Here is a 20000-nt window from a genome sequence, read left to right on the forward strand (position 1 = left end):
TGCCCTCTGTCACCTAAGAGTGCCTTCGTGATGGACCAGCCTAGGAATCTTGAACGGGATGGAACGAGTCAGGCACAATGGCCTAGGCTGGAACTCTACAGTCTTCATATGAAGAGCCATGCACAGGGCTGCTGTCAGTGACTAACTCTCCTGGAATTTCACAAGCCCCACTGACATGACCTGTGATGGTGTGGGCAGGAGGCCAGGCTCTGCCAACCGCCATCTATCTGGAACTGTTTTCTCTGCTAAGACATGGCCCTCTACATAGGACCTTCTCCAAGAAGCCCTGGGGCTGCACCTCACAGAGCCTGTGTGCTCAAAAGAGGATGGGCTTACTGCACAGCTCCACCCTGCTGAAGAGGAAGCCAGCTGCTCTGAGGGATACATACCAAGAGGAAGCTTAGCAGACAGGGATGGAGCAGAGCTTCTCCAGTGCATGCACCTGCAAATGCATGGCTAGATGGGAAGCCATCTTTCAAGATGCAACAGCCCTGAGCCACTGTGCCATAAATACATTTTATTTCATTAGAAATGCATAATTACAGTGCGGAGCACTTCCCCTAGAAAAGTGGGTCCACGGCGCTCCAGGACCATCGGCCGTCTTCCAAACACCCATCATCAGGACACTGAACAGGGCGCACAGCAAAGGCTGTTGCTACTCACGCTGTGGCTTTTGTTGTTGTTTTTTTTTTTTTCTCAATTTTCATTTTTGTTATAAACACCATAGCAAATTAAAAAAAGCTGTTTAAACAAAATATCGTAGTTCGTGTTTTTCTGAATGTACTCGATGCACTCCTACTATGCTTCTCCTCCAGAGACCAGCAGCGGGGCTCACAGCCCAGGCACCTTCCGGCAGGGGTGGCTAGGACCTTCCCCGGGAGGAAGAGCTCGCAGATGCCCTGCAGCAGAACCTGTAGATGCCCTGCTGGAGCAGGAGAGCAGGGCCTGGAGTAGGTGAGTGGTGGCGGCAGGTGAGGCTCTCCTGTGCCTCGAACTCTCACTGGATCTGGATGGCTCCATGTTCAAGCTGCATTTCGGGCTGCAGGGTGGGCTGCAGCGCCTCAGCCGTCTGCAAGAAGGGAAAGGAGGGTTGTTCTAGAAAAACACACCAGCACGCGTGACCACAGACCACTCATGTGTTGTAAAGCAGTGGTCACTTTTATATACAAGGTAGAAAACTCAAGGAGCTCTAGGTCTACCAGGTTACCCCTGATCTGACAGGAAGGAGCCGACCTAGGTGCTGACCCAGCCTCACCTGCCCAAGAGAACCCAGGCCACCTGGGCCACATTGCTGCCAATTTACTTCAAGGTGCCCTGGGAAATAACTAGAATCAGCCAATGTCTTGTTCTTAACCTGACATATCGACCTAACTCTCGGGAATCACACTGCCCTCCTACAGAAGCTGTCCCAGTTTCTACGGCAGCTTAAAGACATGGTTTCTGCCGGGTGTGGAGGCACATACCTTTAATCCCAGTGCTCAGGAGTAGAGGCAGGTGGATCTCTCTGAGATCAAGGCCAGCCGAAGCCAGCTTGGTTATATAGCGAGTTTCAGGCCAGATGGGGCTCAGAGAGACCCCTCTCAACACACACACACACACACACACACACACACACACACACAGAGATGGATCATGTCAATGATGTACACAGGTGTATATTAGGAAAAATGCAGTCACTGCTTTAACCTTAGAATGAGTCACCAATCCTTGATCATCCAGCATGAGCAACAATTGAATAAGATGCTTCAGTGTGGACCCAGAAGTGGTACTGAGGAGTTGGCCAGGGCCTGTACCACAGAGGCAGCTGCCACGCCACATCCCTGCAGGGCTATCACTGACAGCTCTTATTGTACATCTAAGGCTCTTTTAAAAATGTTTATTTACTTTAAATGCGTTGAGTGTTTTGCCTGCATGTATGTATGTACACCACCAGTGTGTCTAGTGCCTATGGAGGTCAGAAGAGGGCATAGGATCCTCTGGAACTGGAGTTACAGATGGCTGTGTATCGCCAAGTGGGTGCTGGGAACCAAGCCCCAATCCTCTGAGAGAGCAACAAGTGTTCCTAACTACTGAGCCATCTCTCCAGCCCCAAGGCGCTGCTTTGTAAAGACAAGACACTCAACGTGCTAGTCTCCTTTAAGGAGGGGACATTCAATTCTGGTGGAAAGACATGGGTTGCAGTATTCAGCCCAGCAGGAAGAAACAGCTTCATCACAAGTTTCCAGGAAAGTGAGTTCAAGTGGGCAGGTGCACGGCAGGCTGACAGGAACAACAGGAACCTTACGGGTCATGACTGAGGCCTGTGGCCAGGGAGACCTGGCTACGAGAGTTCCTTCCCTGGGAACACGGAAGGGAACCCTGGGACCCCTGCCCTGGCATTCCTTGAGCCTGGTCCTCAGGCACATATGACTAGAAACTTCTGTGAGGGCAGCAGCATGCACCATGGCAGGTCCAACACACAAAAGAAAGGGCGGACACAGGGAGCCCCAGAGGGGCTGTCAGTGCTGAAGGTGTGGTAAGGAAGGCAGGAGACTCGGTCACACAGAGCAGGCCCAGGCTGTCCTAAGCCTTCCGCCTCCCTGTCACTGTCACCTCCTAGGAAAAATCGACTGAGGCTGGCTGAGGTCACAGGAAACCCACTGCCTCTGGCCTGCAAGAGGCCTGCCTGCCCCACACAGGGCCATGACCTTCATCAGGGTGGGCAATGAGTTCAGAGGAAAAAGAGGCCTTGGTTCTTGACTTCCAGGAGCGGTTGGGGGTAGGTGGGTAGAGCTCTGATCTGGCTTCAGATTTAGATAAACATTTCCACAGATCGGAATCTCAATCTCAAACTGCACCGGACCTGACCTCACACCACGGTTTTAGGAGTTAAGGGTAAACAGAAGCCCTGTGCCTAAACCTGACCTGCATGCCTCTCCTGCCTCTACGTGTAAACCCAACACAAGCTGGCACTGAGCCCGTGTGGGACAAGAACTCACCTGTGCTGCAGCCGTGTGGTCACTCACAGGTGCCAGCTGGACGTATTGAACCTGGATGTCACTGCCCTGGAGCGGCGACCCATCCACTCCTGTAGCAGCAGGGTCTGAAGAGGCCACGGCTATAAGCTGAGCTCCCTGCAGCACCTGGAGTGGGGGACAAAGTCAAGCTGGTCAGTGCAGCTTGGACTGACAGACCCCTGTCCTCTTCTGGACCATCAGCAGCAAGAGACCCCAGGCCACAGTACGGACACTGCAGTCACACAGCCTCACTGCCCACTGCAGAGAGACAGCTGGTTAGGTGAGTATGAGAGTTTCCGACTGCCGTGGAGTCCACTACATTCACAGGTGCTCTCCCCCAAACATCCACATCTTTTAAAGACTGCATAAAAGAAATAAACTAGAACTCACAGAGAGCTGACCAAGGACAGCTGCACGGCCATAGTGCAGAGACAGCACAGCTGGCGAGCCTGGGTCCTCCAGCTGAGCTTAACGAACCCTGCAGAGCTCGTGTGGCAGAGCCCACGCCAGGTCAGTAAAGCTCTAGATGTGAAGAGAGAAGCAACGAGGGGGGCTGGGGAGGTAGCTCAGTGGGTACCCTGCTTGTGTGTAAGCCTGAGGACCTGAGAGTGAATCCTCAGCACCTACAAAAGCCAGACATAGCCGTCATCTGTAACCAACCCCAGCACTGTCTGCGGCAGAGGCAGGCAGATGCTGGGATTTTCTGGCCTGCCAGCCTAGCCAAATGATGTGCTCCAGGTTTAGTAAGAGACCCCATCTCAAAATCATAAGGTGAAGAGCGACAGAAGACACCCACGCCCGACATCCACTTCTGGCCACTGCACATGTACACCTGGGTGCTTGCCCTCATGCACACGCAATTGCACGCGCACACACACACACACACACACACACACACACACGGAAGTGGGAAAAAGGAGAGAAGTGCTACCAGAGCAGGGAAGCTGGAGGACAGAGCACGCTCCAAGAGGAGGGCGTGCCCAAAGACGACAAGACACCCAGGAGCACACCTCCTATGACAGAGCCCTTGGCCTCCTGCTTGACCTAGGACCCTGCCTCAGAATGGACCTGGAGGAGGGGGACAGGCTGGGGCAGCCCCCATCTTTACCCCTGGATGTCCCTTCTGCGGGTCCACTTTATGCTAATGAAGAGCTAGGAAACCAGAGCAAGTGTGGGCTCCCAGACCGAACCCGCTGCCTGTGCAGTGGAGATGGTTCTTAACGACTGAAAAGCCCTTTAAATGTTTTGAATGGTTGGGAAAAAGTGAGAAGACCGTTGGAATATGACTGTCAATAGTCTGAATATAGCTATCCCCTCAGGAATGCACGCTGGACTCGGATGCCAGGGTGGCATGGGGCAGCAGGGCCTTCCTGAGGGACTGATGCTGAGCATTCCTTTGGGAAGTGGCCCACTCCCGTGCCAGTGTACAACAGCTGCCGGGTTGGTATATCACTTCCAGCTTGATTCTACTCATGAAGGGAGGCTCTGGCAGACTCAGCTCAGGGGAGCTGAGAGACAGTGCCAACAATGCCAGCCTCACATCCAGCCTGTCTCCACACATGCCCAGCCCTTAGATAAGGTCCACCTCTCTGGACCTGCCAATTGTTGCTGCTCTCCTCCAGGCCAGCATGCAGGGAGAGGACAGTCTGGGCCTCACAGGAGCCTCACATCCTGGTTGGCCATTCCATGGGCCACAGTGGCAGATAGCAAGGGGCCGTGCACAATCAGGAAAGGCCTTCACCCCGCTCCAGGTGCTCAAGTCCAGGTTAATGAAAAGGAGTCTCTGTAACTGGCTCCCAGGTAAACTCAACAGAAACACTTGCCTGGTATCTCTACCCAAAAATATCTTGGCACCACCCCACCACCACCCCGGCACAGCTGTTCACAATGCTGCCGGCTGCTCCCACCCTCTTCAAAGGAGGGCAAGGCAGGGCACAGAGGGCCAAGCTGCCCAATAGCTGGCTGAATCCATGTCATGTTTTGGACAAAGCTTGGCCCCCGTCTAGGAAACGTGAGCACAATGGAACGCCCTGGTTTCTAGCTGCGCTTCTCAGGAACCCACCCACAGGGGCCCTTGGTCCCCACTCCACTCTGACCTACAGGCAGCGTTTCACCAGCTCTGCCTCAGAACTGCACCTCTCCAGGCAGTGTGGTTTTGCTTCATTTGACCAAGCAGTTAAACTTACAATAAAACCAAGAATTTGGGGGGAAAGTAGATGGAGCTCTTGCTTTGGAGAGTAGGGCCTTGGTTCTTCCAGACCCTCCCACTGTGTGAGCTGCTTACAACTCTCCTCAGGCAGGCAGCCAGGATGGCTGGGCACCTCTCTTTCCCTGTACCTCTCCCCACTCTGCAGCTCTGTGGTTTTCAGTGGGTCCTACACTCTCCTAGTTCACTCTCCCACCTCACCAAAGCCACACTCTGCAGAGGCAGGGGCTGTTCCCACCCAGCACCCAACGGAAGGTCAGACAGACAGGGCAATGGTCTATGGCCCACTCCTGCCTGCTTGATCTTCCCTAGTCTGCCTTGGGTTATGGTAGGCTAGACAGGCAAACGGTGGCTCCGCATGTGCACTGCCAACAGCAGAGGCGGTAAAGCAGCAAGAGTCAGAGTGAGAGGCCAGGACACCAACACCCAGAACTGCTGCAAACCTGAGGGCCCCAAGGGCCCTGTGTCAGAACAACAGGACAATGTGGGGACAAGGCTGTGAGGGGAGGGCTGAGCTCACTGCTGGGGCTTGTTTTACCAGCCATCACCAAACTGCACATTCTCCCATGCCGCCAGTCCTTTCAAGGATGCCTACACACACATGTGCATACACATGCATCTACATGTATGCACATACCTGCTCAGACACCTTGCAGACTCTGCTAACCCCTTCTGTGACATCTCAGGCTGCCCAAGCCAAGCTTTCATCCTCAGGCCTCTGGAGGCCCCTGGCACGGACAGCAGCAGGCACAAGGCAGCAGCTGTGAGGCCGAGCTCACGACGTGCTGCAGTCTAACTTGCCACAGGCTCTGACATGGACAGGCCTTGCAGCTGTCCGGAGCTCTGACCTGGCACTTCCTCTCACAGTCCCTGGGAAACACTGGCCAGGCCACCCACATCTCCCGACAAGAAACACTTACAAACCTGGATCATCTCATTTCCAGCAGGCAGATCAAGTGTGTCTCCTCCCAGAGGCCAAAGCTGGGAGGGATTAGCCTGGGCCACTGAGTCAGCGCTGACAGGAATGGGATTCTGGCACAGGCCCCACGACTGGAAGAGATCAGAATGGGGGCTATAGGCTTGGCAGCAACTTGTCAAGCCACAGATCCCACCTTGCGGGGAGGAGGTGGAAAGAAGGGAGGCATTGACACACTGTGGCTGGCCGGGCGGCTGGCTGGCCGGCGTGCTATTTCCTGGGAATTTTAGAAGCCAGGCCACCTTGAGGAACACCAAGTTTAAAGTCAGGTGTCAGAACGCACCTGTGGGTTTGCAATCACGCTCCATAAACGAGTTTAATTGCAGCTATTTTTAAGAAAATGTCTGTAACCAGGGAAGTTGCTTTCCAGAAGGCTCTGCCTGTGCTCTGGTTCTGGCAAAGATGCACCCACCCTGCTCAGCACCCCAGCAGTGCTGTCCACCAGCACCCTCCCTGCTCCGTACCCCAACAGTGCTGGCCACCAGCACCCTCCCTGCTCAGTACCTCAACAACACTACCCACCATCACTGCAATCAAACCACTTTCTACACGGTTAAAGCTGAAGAGCTGTTACCGTCAGAAAGCCTGAATTTTAAATATTAAGATGAAGATGCGCCACGTGATGGTGAACGTGATAAAAGGACACTGTCCTCAGCTGGGAATCTACTCCGAAAGTCATGACTTCTAAATACTGGAGATGCTGGGCCTGACTCCCTATTGTGCCTCCCAATGAGGCACTCTAGGGGGCTCTGACTACATCTGTTCAACTGTGGGGAGAACTGGGGAGCTTGCCTCCCAATGAGGACGCTGTAGAGCCTAGACTCTAGGGGGCTCTGACTACATCTGTTCAACTGTGGGGAGAACTGGGGAGCCCCCACCTCAGCTGGCTGCTGTGAAGAAACTCCAGGACCAAGACACAGGTTACGGGTCCTGTCTCCAGGCTTACAGGTGGTCACTAGCCTGGGAAGGCCTGAAGACCTGAACTGTCTGGTTCTGGCCACACCTCCACAGTTGGTGAGTACCATCCTGGGTGACCAGCAGCAGGGTAGACACTGCTGTTCTGCTGTGCGGGCCATCCCTGAGCCTTACCCCAGCACCTGGAGAGAAGGCTCCCAGGTGCTTGCCAGGTGGGCCCCAAAACAAGCACCTTCTAGCTGGGCATAATGGCACACACCTGTAGTCCCAGCACCTGGGGGCATGGAAGCAGGAGGATCAAGACCAGTCTCGGCTACTTATTGAGTCGGAGGCTCGCCTGGGCTACATAAGACCACCACAACAGTCCACAGCAGTTCAATGGAAATGTTCTCAGGTGAGGGGCGGTGACTGTGAGGAGGAGAGATGCAGGAAGGGCCGGGGCGGCAGGCCCCTCAGGCATGGCTTGTCCCAGTGCTTCTCTGTGAAGCTGCAGCCCAGAGCAGCAGACGGGGCAGGAAGAGGACATGTGCCCACACACTCCCACACGCAAGGCTGAGGATAGTCCCAGCAGCACGAGCGTTCCCTGTGACAGATGTGCGCTGCGGCCGGATGCTGCACCCCATCTGAGGGCATACATAAGAAAGAGAGGCTCAGAGTTCGCCAAGCAGGCGAGAGGAAGGCCAAGTCACAGCACCTGGCATATCGAGTACCCAGTGCACGCTTGCATGGAGAGCTGTAAGTTTGTGACATACGTGCTCTGATGTGTTTAAAAGCTCCCATCACAGCACCCAGAAGGCAAGCAGCACTGTGCAAGGGTCACACATGTGTACCACAGAGAGTAAAACAATGGGCTGCCATGCTCTGTGGCAATCGAATCCAAGCTTTCGGCTGTTAGCTCCACTGCAGGAGGCAGCATCTAGAGGCACAGGCAGCCTCCCGAACAGAAAGCAGCCTGCGGTTTGGCCTTGATGCTAAACTGGTGGTGAGGGAAAGACCCTGAGGCCAAGACTTGGCTGAAGGGCAGCAAAGATGAGCTCCTCTGGGGCCACGAGGGTGCTCTATGCAGCCCAAGAAGGTGGCCCCCTGTCCCTGTGGGCTGCAGTCCTGCATACGTGGATCCTTGGCTATAGAAGGAACACAGCCATGCAGGTCACCACAGCAAGGACATGGACGAGTGTCTTCTAATGGTGAACTCCAATTCCTTCACTTCTCTGCTTGCTTCACCCCTGCAGCAGAACCCCAAACTACAGGTTCTCCAACAGGCCCTGGACTGTGGAAACGCCTGACTGCAGCTAGGAGAGCGCTGGCACCCAGGCCACCAGCCAGACCCTCGCCACCAGGCGGCCAGCTCCAGATGTGCACCACCGTGCCTGGCTTTCGGTTTTGTGTTTTTCTGAGGCAGGGTCTCACCACATAGCCCTAGCTGGCCTGGAACTCACTACGTAGACCAGACTGGCCTGCAATTTGGTTCCCCTGCCTCTGCCTCCCAAGTGCCTGTGCCACCACACTTGACCTAAGCCTGGCTCTTTTCACGTGAGTGCTGGGCGGGCAGGGTCAGAAAGCAGGTCCTCATGCTTGTGTGTCAAATGCTTTACCAATCAACAGTCTCCCCAGCTACTAATCCTTTAAACTCTCTGAGAGAAACCAGGAAACACGTATCTTCAAATTCCATTTTCTTGAATAAGTGTGTTTGTACATGTGTGGAGGTACACACACCTGTGTAGGCCAAAATCTGTTCTCTGTCTTAGTCCACTGAGTAAGGGGCTTCCACCCAATACGGAGCCCACCGCTTTACCCAGGCTGGCTGGCTGCAAGCTGCCTGGATCTGCCCGTCTCTGACCCCAACACTGGGATTACTGGCATGCACGGCCATGCCCAGCTTCGACATGAGTGCTGGGGATTTGAGTTCAGGTTCTCACATCTCCAGAGAAAGTGCTCTCACCCACGAAGCCATCTCCCCAGTCCCTGAATTCCATGTTTAGTGCTTCATGAATCAACTAACTGTTCAGTGGTGGACAACGGGAAACAGCTGAGCAGCACGCAGGCTGGGCAAACACAGAACTTGTGGTGAGCGGCACCTCAGAGACACACTCTTCAGCAGCAGCAAGCCCGAGCTGCAGCTTAGAGAGACACAGACACCCATGCCGTAGGTCAAGAGAAGCAGACAGTTTTGCTGGCTTGCCCTATCGTTTTCCAGCATGTAAGCAAACCTCAAACCCAATCTGGAGAGCAGCAAACACCACAAAGTCGGAAGTCTAGAAATGTAAATGTGTAGGTAATCCCTATCATCCCGCACTGGCAGTGTTCCTGGGAACAAGCTTTATGTCCTGCTGAGTGAACAGGGTGGGGATTTAACAACCCAGTGTCAGACCCAGAGCATTCCTATATTCTCTGCACTTGAGGCCTCTGGCCTCCAGGTGGGCAGGGAGTGGACAAGGAACAGGAACAGTAAAACTGGTGTCAACTGTACTGAAGTGAGCACACCATACGCTGAGCAGGGAACACAGAGATTTCACAACCTTGAGGAATGGGATGCACACCGTGGAAGGGGGAACTGTAGGCTGTGCCTGGTGGATATTGGGGCAGAGCACACTTCACACAGAAGAGGCCGAGCTGAGCTAAGCAGAGGCCATGCACAGCTGCTTCCCACCAGCCAAGGACACAGCTTGAGGGGCTCTGAGGGTTTCTGGTAAGTTGGAAAACACTCTACAGAACAAAACATACTGTGTTAACCATCATGGGGCAAAAGAGCTTCAAAACACAGGGTATGATTTCCTGCTGAGTTCCATTTCACAGACACAAAGCATCACGTAAGAGCACCTGCCACCAGGTGATGCTCCGACCCAGGATGGGAAAATGTGGTTCCCGAAGCAGGTACAACATCCTCGGCCCCATGAGGAGCACACAGGCAGCCATCTTCATTCTGTGGGTCAGTGTGCTGATCATCTCCAGAGTGGTTTGGCGAATATGTCCACACCAAACAAGGCTGCCACACTACAGAATTGGTCAGTGTGGTCAGTCAGAGGCCCCCTCCTAACCTCCGTGGGGCCAGGGGCTATGGTGGTGCTCACAAGGCACCTTCCTTCTGGGTGGTCCAGAGTCCTTGGTTGTAGGTGATCCCTCCCACTACCTCGTCTCTACCACCCCGAGGAGTGTGACCCTGCACACAGAGCCAGGAGGGGGCCTATGACACAGCACAGGTCAGCTGGCAGGCCCTGCAGGTACATGAGGAGCAGCAGAGCACAGCAGGCTGCTGGGGAGAAGCTCTAAAGCCAACTCAAACCTCCAGCACAGAGCTTGCCCCGGCAGGGAGCTGGCCCCAAAGCAGGGCTCCCCTGTGGGCCCAGCTGGGGTTTGCTACTCCACTGAAGAAAAGGGTTTGAGGTAGCGGAAACTGAATGACACGTTGCCCGTGATGGGATGCAGATTAGGAGTCTGCAGGCCTTTCTCTATCGTTAGACAAACCTCTAACATCTGAGGATGACCACACTTGACAGCAGGCCCCTCCAGAAGAGACAGGCCCCAACCCAAGGACAAGTGTCTTAGAACAAGCACAATTCTAGAAGGTTGTATAATGACAGAGGCAGTCTGGGATGACGTGGCCACAAACAGGATTACCAAGGCCCAAGTGCAACCAGCAGAAAGGCCTCCGGAAGGAGCACAGGCAGAACCTGTCTTTCTCTGCACGCCTCCACAGGTGGCCTGGCCTCCTGTGTACCTCTGAACTGCAGAGTCTTCCTTCTGTTCTAAGATTCCAGCAGTAACAAGTGGTTTGAGGGCCACGGCCCTCGGCTGAACCTCCTACTAAAGAGAACTTCCCGTAACATCTGAGGCCTCCAGGGGCTCACAACCTCTCCTGAAGCTCTCTGGGCCAGCTCACTGCCCTTCAAAGCACCAGCGGTCACCCCCAAGCTCCTCCCCTGGTGCCCTCTTCGTAATCTATGGGTCCCCTCACACAGGGATGGCAGAGGGGGGTGCTGGATCCATACAAAGACTCCTGGATGTCAGCAGGAATCTGCAGCAACTCAACACACAGGAGTCACCACAATCCAAGAGACCAGTCGGTGATGATGACTTAGAAAGCCTAACTCTAGTTCTGAACTGGGAAGAACAGATCCTTCAGACAGCCTAATGTGGCATGGAGGGGGCAGCCGCATGTGTCCCTTGGTAAAGGAAAGGCCCTGCAGACACGCCCAGGCCTGTACAGGGGAGGCCAAGCGCCAGCAGGCTCACCATGCTCTCCACCTGAGCCATGTTCCCAGGCCCAGGCCTCCTGAAGCCCTGAGCGTTCCTGGAGCTCTGTGGCCTGGGGCTTCTGCTAGCGAGGAGTGCAGCACTCAGCCTGGCCTCTGGGCACGGAGCTGAGAGCAGAGCGAGAGGCAGGAGAGACTGGTCGTTCTTGAGAGAGCCCAGAGCAGGGCCAGAGCTGTTCCCTCACACCCCAGAGACTCAGGCCCTGTGGTAGAAACAAGCTGTGTCTCTGCTAAATCACTGGGGCTGTCTTCAAACACAACCACAATGAAGTCAGAAGCTTCCTTTAAGGGTGACGGTGGTAGCTGGTCTTAATGGCGAGTTTGCTCTTGACAAGTCTTCTGAGGTCAACAAGAGGTTACTTCAACCTAAGGCCAAGAGCTCAAAACACAGTGGAATGTTCTGGGTACACGGAGCCCTCTCGGGGCGGAGGGCTCTTTCTGCAAACAACAAAATACCCAAGAAGTCACACTCCGTGCTCGAGTGGCCCTGGGAGATGAGCGGAGCCCTGCTGCTCTGTACAGGTGTCCTTGTCGCCATGGTAACACTGGGTATTAGAAACAAGCCACAGCACAAGGGAGGGCTCCTGCTTCACAGTGGCTCTACCTCAGAAGTCGCCCAGTCCAGAGATGGCGTTCAAGCTACCGTCTCCCAGTGAGGAAGTCAATGTACACTCTACACCAGTGCTCAAGGCTGGCAGGCAAACAGGACGAGTAGGCAGGCAAGGGGAACAGGTGCTAGATGACCAGGGGTCTTGGAGCTGGGAGAGGTACCAAAACACATAGAGAGAACATTCCTGATGGGTGTGTTCTGGTTGGAGGGCAGGGGTCTAGTCTGGGTGGGGGGTGGGGGTGTCAGGCCAAAGTCTAATGCCAATGGTTGGTCATTTCTGAATTGCCAGAGGACCTCACAGCTCCATCATTCAGCATAAACCTGAACGGAAAGGACCAGGACCTGGGACAGAAGAGGATGCCAGAATAGGCTTGTGTGAGGAGAACCAGTCAGAGACCTGGGACTCCAGTCCAACAGCACACAGGCCACCCGAGGGCAGTGGTAAAAGGGAGCCCTGGGCGTGCTGCTCTGTGCACACGGCATAGATGCTACCTTGTCTGTTACTCCGAGCTACAGTCTGCCCGACAGGAAACAGAACCCTGGACACTGCTCAAGTTCACTGGACCAATAGAAACAAAGAGAACAGAAGAGGCCTTGAAGGCCCTGCCGCAGCCACCCTTGCCTGTGACAGGCTGGTCAGAGAGGGAGGAGAGTGATGGCAAGTCACACCAAGAACCACAAAAGCCTCGCTGCAACGTAAGACCACAGGGAGAACGTCTGTATTGAATCCCTTCTTTTTCAGCTTTTGTTGCGAAGGGAACAGTCTCTAGGCTAAGCGTTCTCCTCCTGCCCTGGCTCTTTGAACACCTGCTGCTCATTAGTCTTTTTCCACAGCACACTCCCCAGCTGGGAGCGGAGGGGTCTGCTGGGAACACAGATCTGAAGCTTCTGGAGCAAGCTCAAAAGGCAACAGCATCACCCAAACTGATGCTTGGGAGCCAGTCTGCTTCCTCTCACGGTGGCCTGGTGGCGGTCAGGGGCCAGTCTGCTTCCTCTCACGGCGGCCTGGTGGCGGTCAGGGGCCAGTCTGCTTCCTCTCACGGCGGCCTGGTGGCGGTCAGGGGCCAGTCTGCTTCCTCTCACGGCGGCCTGGTGGCGGTCAGGGGCCAGTCTGCTTCCTCTCATGGTGGCTGGATGGTGGTCACCTCACACATTCAGGTGCAGGCCAGTCAGGCAGCCACGGGTGCCACCTCTGGCCTTCTGAGGACACTCACTGGTCTGCTGCCACCACAGTTCACTCAGTGACACAGTGCTGTTAAAAAGCAGGGCCACTAGTCATGCCGCCATGATCCTAAAGTTTCCATCTTCAGATTCATGGACAACTAGGCCTGGTGTGCAGGCCTATAATCTTGCTACTCAGGAAGCTGAGGCAGGATGATCCCAGTCTCAAGGCTTACCTGGGCCACAGAGTAAGAGCAAGGCCTGGGCTCTGGAATAAGTTCAGGGCCAGCCTGGGCAATTTAGTGAGACCTTGTCTCAAAATGGGAGGAGAGGGGAGGGACTAGGGATAGGGCTCAGTGGGAGAGCACTTGCCTAACAAGGGCAAGGCCCTAGATTCAGTTCCCTGTGTCTTTAGAGAAAAAAATCATATATACAGACAGCCCCTGGCTCGTGGCTTCTTAGCTTTTGGGTGTGTGAAAGTATGCCCACACCATCATTGCTTTCCCCGTTAAAGACTGTCCATCACTTAGTAAGCAGGAGAGGTACTAACGTATTACAAAAGATGTTTTTTGAGATGACCTTGCCCAACCATAGGCCAATGTGAGCCCCAAGCTGTGTGAGGCAGGCCAGGCAGAGCTGCAATGTTCAGAAGGCCAGGCTCAATGTGTATTCAACAGAGGATGGGCCCAGGTTCGGTTCCCAGCACCCACATGGCAGCTAACAATCACCATAACTCCATTCCAGGGGACCTGACACCCTCTTCTGACCTCCACTGGCATTGCATGACACAGGAGCATTTACATATCTATAGACAAAACACTCATACACATAAAATAAAAATAAATAAGTAATCCAAGAGCCACAGGCACAGTGTTCTTGTGGGCCTGGGAGGAGCAGTTAGAAGGGTGACTCTCCCCAGCACAGGTCTGGGCTCTGTGACACTATCAGGGATGTAGAGGTAAGTGGGGTCTTTGAGCCTTTGAACCATCATTCGGTTTCATAATTCTCTGGTCAGTTTGAAGCTGTTCTGAATGAGGTCACTGAACAGACTTGAGAGCTGGCCAGATGATAAAACGAAAACAATTTCCACGGGTGGAAAACAAAAAGGGACTCGCTTGCGGACCTGCCAGAGGGCAGCAGCCTCATGAGCACTCCAGAAAGCAGCACTGCTCAGAAAGAGACTGCCAAGCGCTCACATCCTGCAGGTGCAGCAGTGCCCTTGGCCGTGATACCGAGAGCAGGGTGGGAAGGAAGCACATGTCTGCTTAGTGTGAGGTGAGCAGCAACACTTTTTAAAGTTGGTCGTTTGCAGACAGGCTGCTTAGAGCAGAAAGTGAGAGGGGTCACAGCCCAGTGACAGGCTTCTGAGGTGGTGGCAAGAAGGAGCAGACCAGGTGTCTGCCGTGAAGACTCGGGCACCAGCTGTCGCAGCCTGACTGTTCTTGCCTGGGAGCCTGTGGCTGTGGCTTGGGCTGCCTCAGAACAGATGCTGGACTCTCTGCCCTCATGCAAAGTCATGAGACTGAGGGCAGGCAGGTACTTCTGCCTGCAGCACTGACTGAAAAGCCCCACTGTGGTTTTTAATTCCAGGTGGAACTTTATTCGAGACAGAGAGACAAGGAAACTCCAAAAGCTTTCCTCACCCGCGAAGACCCAGGCACACCTGCTGTGGTAAAACTCTACCACAAACACAAACCTCCAAGTCACCAAAAGCAGAGAGGAACCACCAATACGAAGGCCAGGCCCCCGCTGACCATCAGACACCACAAGCTCTGGGTTTCTCTGAGCTGCTCTCTCAAAGCGGGAGGCACAAGGAAGAGGCACACGGTCTCCAGAGCAGAGCATTTCGAAAACAAGGAGCAGTTCCCGGACTGTGAGCGAGCTCTGTGTGTCTCTCTCTCATCACCAACTTCCTAAGCTAAGCTCTACAAAACATGGCATCTGTCCGGACTCTGCAGAGCGACCCCAGGGTGAAACCAGCCTTCCACAGAAACTGGAAAATGCCAACGGACTGCAAAGTCCCATGGCCACCAGCAGCTCCCCCTGACTAGATGGCACATCCCTCCTGGGGACCCACAGCTGGGGCACTTCACTGTACAAACATCATTCCAGGAATGTCCAAGGAGGGGCTGCCCTCCGCATTTCAGAAAAGCAGGAACCAAACCTACCTTGTCCCACACGCAGCTACCTGTGCAAACGCCATCAAACTTTCATGGAAATGTGCAGAAAGAAGTAAACAGGGGTAAGGTGGGGTGTAGCTTCTGTGACAAGAACCGTGAGAGCCCATAAAGTACAAATGCAGGCCAGAGCCCCACGTGCACGCGCTCCTGCAGACCCGTGTGGCCCTGTGAGGAAGACCAGTCCTCAGAAGCCCGAGCTCCCCCTACAGGAGCCACCTCCCTCCTGCACCACAGGGCCTCATGCTGGGAACACAGGTGATCATGCAGGGGGGGGGGTGTCACAGCGAGATGGTGGGCAAGGGGCACGGGTGAGTACTTACCTGTCCATCCTGGCCAACGTGATGGATCTGCAGATTGCCCTGCACAGTGAAAAGGAGACAAGAGTAAGAACGTCCCTGTTCCATGTGGGATAGTCAGGAAACCACTCATTCTTCCAACCCCTAATAGCAAGAAACACACACACTACTGTAAGCTGGATTTCTAGGGGTTTTCTTCTGGTGTTAAAAAATCTTATAGCTAGTCCCTTGACTCTGAACCTCAAATGAGAACATCTTTCTTGTCTCCTTTTTATTTAGGACAATTTGAGATTGACAAGGTTGTGTCTGCAGCAGCCCAGTATGGTCCTAGGTGCTCACTGCCTGTGTCCTCCACAGCTGCTCCCTCACGACAGGACTCAAGTGCACCGTCAGAGCACCGCCTGCTCAGGTCTCAACAGGCAGAAGCCACATACCCCTGGGGTACAAACTCTTCTGAGTCTAGACCGTCTCTTCTCAGATCTCATTTTAAACACAACCACTGATTATAAAGGACATGAGGGAAACGTGCCAGCTGCCCCACTAGGCCAGGCAGACCTTCTCCTGGAGAGCCTCCTGGGCCCTGCTGGAACACCACTGGCTCCTCATACTGAGTACACGACCTCACAGGGTGACAACTGACTCACCTCACTGTCCTGCGTGATCTGCACCTGCTCCCCTTGAGGCACCTGGGCGATGTGGAGGTGGCCCTGTGGAATCCACAGCAAGAGACGACACCAAGAAGCATCAGAAGAAAACAAAGCAAAGGACACAGGAAGCGTTTCCTGCCGCACTTGCTCCCAGCCACTTACAGCTCAAGAGGACAGGTTCTAGCCAGCACAGGGCAACTGTACACACGTGTTTAGCCTGAGTCCACCTGACAGTCTCTGAAATTACATACTTAGCACACGATTTATGAAATCTGCTGAACCTTAAAATATTACTAAACAATGGGGCTGGAGAGATGGCTCAGTGGTTAAGAGCACTGACTGTTCTTGTGGAGGACCCGGGTTCAGTTCCCAGCACTCAGGCTGGGCAGCTCACAACCACCTGTAACTCCAGCTCCAGGGGATCTGACACTATCTTCTGAGCTCTGTGGGGAAGTGGACTCACATGCACATACACATATGCATATAATTAAAGGTAAATCATCTTGAAGACCCCATCTCGGCCTAAGCGAATCCTACGACAAAGTGCTGCAGGTGTCCTCAGCGTTCTACTCTGCTGTCCATGGAAGGCTGTGTGCCAAAGGGGTCTACGCCCGAGTTCCTTCAAGGACCCTGCTACTCCCAAAGTGAGCATGCCTGCTGCTGTCCATGTGAGTTACACAAGTTCAACAAGCTCTTTAAACTAACCACTTTCAACCCCAGATCTCCTTTTTTTTTGGTCTTTTTGAGACAGGGTCTCCCTGTAGCCCCAGCTGACCTAGAATTCGCTAAGTAGACCAGGCTGGGTTTGAACTCACAGAGATCCGCCTGCCTCTGCCTCCCGAGTGCTGGGATTCAAGGCATGTGCCACCATGCCCGGCCCAGATCTCCTTTTTCAAAAAATTTTATATGTATGAGCATATCATCTGTATGTGTGTCATATAATTACCACAGAAGTCAGAAGAGGGCATTGTATCCCCTGGAACTGGAGTTACAGATGGTTGTTAGCTGCCATGTAGGTGCTGGGAATCGAACCCCAGGCCTCTGAGTGTGGGCTCAATGGCAGCCCTGTCTTCAAAGGCCCCACAATCCTTAAAACCCCTTGTTCTCCAGCAGCTTCTGCAAGTGTTCACCTCCCAACTCTGCCCTTCCTTCTGTCTGCCACAGGGGCCCAGAATATGCAAAACTCTCCACCTAGCCCTTGTGCTGACCACAGCTAGGGCCACAATCCCCCAAGCTGACAGGCCTCTTCACTGCACAGTGCCTGCTATGTCCAGCACATGCTATAGAAGTCCTACACAGAAACCAAGGTCACCCTCATCTAGACTTTTCTTCCACAGCAAAAGAGTGCCTGAGCTTGTGAACTGAGAAACACTTCAGTGCTTCTAGAAAGACCAGCAGAAGCAGCCACCTTCAACAAGGTTGCACATGTGTAGGGACCACAACATCTGTGCAAGACCAAGGGATGAACCACAATGGACCTCTGAGTGTCCTGCGGTGCATTTTCACCACTAGGTCAGTCAGTGGCTGCCACAAGCATGGGCGAGGCTGTCTTCTGACCCCTGCAAACAAAGCACTCCCACCTTACCTCGAGTTCTCAGTGTGTCCACCTTCACCTGTCACACACACACACACACACACACACACACACACACACACACACACCTGCCAGGGCACACTAGTGAGAAGGTACGTACTACTTGGACCTGTCCATCCTCTCCAATCTGGTGGATCTGCACCTGCTGTGCGTTGGCCAGTGTGTAGTGCAGGGCCTGCGGCTGGGATTGCTGTAGCTCGCTGGCCGGAGGAGGGGTGCCCATCATGGTCTCTGTGGAGCATGAGAACAGGCGTCAGGATCCTCAGGTCCCACAGAATGACATGTAGTCATCCTGGGTCCCTCCTGTCTCCCCCTCAATTCCTGAAGGAGAGGAAAGGTGCCTCATTCCTAGACTCAGTTCACCCCACCGTCTCTGCTCTAGTGTCAACAGCAACTCTAGGGTAACAGATTTGTGACAGAGGCCAGCAGTGCACAGATTTGTTGACACGTGTAACAAACTTCCCTGGCTTCTGCCTAGCCAAACAACTGCAGGGCTGAGAATCCACTCACAGGAATGAACAACAGGGTTGTGTGGGATCTAACCTGCTCCACATCGCCTGCTTCACACCTGCAGCTTGGGATCTCTCCAAGGAAAGACATTTCCAACGAATCTTACTTTCTGTGCTTAATCCAAGTAAGATACTTTTGTTTTGATAGGTTTTTTTTTTTTTTTTTTTGTCTTTTTGATCCAGGTTCTCCCTGTAGCCCCAGCTGACCTGAAACTCACTATGTGGACCAGGCTGGCCTCAAACTCACAAAAGCCTGCCTCTGCCTCCTGAGTGCTGGGATTAAAGGAGTGCACCACCACACCTGGTTGATAGTGTGCTAATTTTGTTTTGGAGTGTTTTGTTTTGTTTTTTTTCTGGTCTTTTTGAGACAGGGTCTCCCTGTAGCACCAGCTGGCCTGGAACTCACTATGTAGACCAGGCTGGCCTTGAACTCACAGAGATCCGCCTGCCTCTGCCTCCTGAGTGCTGGGACTACAGGCCTGCGCCACCACGCCTGGCTGCTGATTTTAATTGTAATACAAACTATAATAATTTTTTTGTCAGGCGTGGTGGTGCACGTCTTTGATCCCAGGTCTCGGAAGGCAGAGGCAGGCAGATCTCTATGATACTGAGGCCAGAACAATCTACATAGAGAGTTCTAGGCCAGCTGTGGCTACAGGGAGATCCTGTCTCAAAAAGAAAAAAGTAGAGAAAAAAAGCCTGTAATAATTTTTATTTTCACTACTGGAGATGAAGCCTAAGGCCTCACGCATGCTAGACAAGTGTTCTACCACTGAGAACATCCCAGCCTCTGAACTGTAACAACATCTCAGGCAGAATTCTGAAACCAGATATTAGGACTTATGTTTTCTTTAATTTTTAATGTATCTATTTTTCTGTGGCAGAGAATTATGATTTTTCAGTAAAAAACAACAACAACAAAAACCTGTTAGGCAAACACTGTAGGGGCATGAAATTTGGAGAGAAGCAGAATGCTATGATTGGAAGGAGAAATATAAAGGATGGTAAACTGATTACTGATGGAAGCTTGTATGTATTTTTAACAGCAGCATCAAACTGCCATGGCATTCTCCGCACATGCTTTAAAAAAGCACCAAGACAACATGAATCATGTGGACTCACAGAAGCACAGGCAGAGAAGCTAAGAGCTGGGCTCTCTGCCACTCTGAACTACTGGGCACTGCAGAGATGTCACCTGCTGTGTTCAGCTCTCCACTGACATGGCACTGTTTTAAACAGTAAAGCCCAGCCATCTTAAATTCTAGCTCCTATGAAAACCACACAGCACAAACTAAAGAATCTGTTTCCAATGCTCTGAACAAGCTGATTTTCAAACACTCCTGTGAAACTGGCAATTTTGTGGTTTGTCTTCTAGTTCATCTTTAATTACATTAGCCTCGCTGGGCACACCTGAATCCCAGCACACAGGATGCTAAAGGGAAGGGTTACAAGCTGGAGATCGGCCTGGGACATACTGCAAGACCTTGTCTTAAAAAACAAATCCCAGACACAGGCGGATCTCTATGAGTTCCAGGCCAACAAGAGCTACACAGTGACACCCTGTCTCCATACACACATACACACATACATACACACACACATACATACATACATACACACATACACACATACACACACACATACATACATACACACA

The 20000-nt window shown here is 53.2% G+C and overlaps 1 protein-coding gene across 10 annotated transcripts in view; it reads right to left on the reverse strand.

Moving 5' to 3' along the window:
* Window positions 1-506: 506 nt before the first annotated feature.
* Banp (BTG3 associated nuclear protein) overlaps window positions 507-20000 on the reverse strand; it is an 89804-nt gene continuing 70310 nt past the window's right edge. For 2 of the 10 annotated variants that reach the window (XM_029567132.1, XM_029567130.1), the window contains 7 exons: window positions 17935-18065; window positions 16238-16309; window positions 15618-15656; window positions 15286-15324; window positions 6127-6252; window positions 2979-3122; window positions 507-1069 (listed from right to left, as the gene is read on the reverse strand). In XM_029567132.1, the coding sequence (XP_029422992.1) occupies window positions 998-1069; window positions 2979-3122; window positions 6127-6252; window positions 15286-15324; window positions 15618-15656; window positions 16238-16309; window positions 17935-18065 (623 nt within the window). In that variant the 3' untranslated portion in view covers window positions 507-997. The remainder of the gene's footprint in view (window positions 1070-2978; window positions 3123-6126; window positions 6253-15285; window positions 15325-15617; window positions 15657-16237; window positions 16310-17934; window positions 18066-20000) is intronic. The other 8 variants (XM_008840559.3, XM_008840555.3, XM_008840561.3 and 5 more) reach the window with 6 other exon arrangements.

Source organism: Nannospalax galili, unplaced genomic scaffold, assembly GCF_000622305.1.
Source record: "Nannospalax galili isolate Female #2095 unplaced genomic scaffold, S.galili_v1.0 scaffold459, whole genome shotgun sequence".
NCBI classification, from domain to species: domain Eukaryota; kingdom Metazoa; phylum Chordata; class Mammalia; order Rodentia; family Spalacidae; genus Nannospalax; species Nannospalax galili.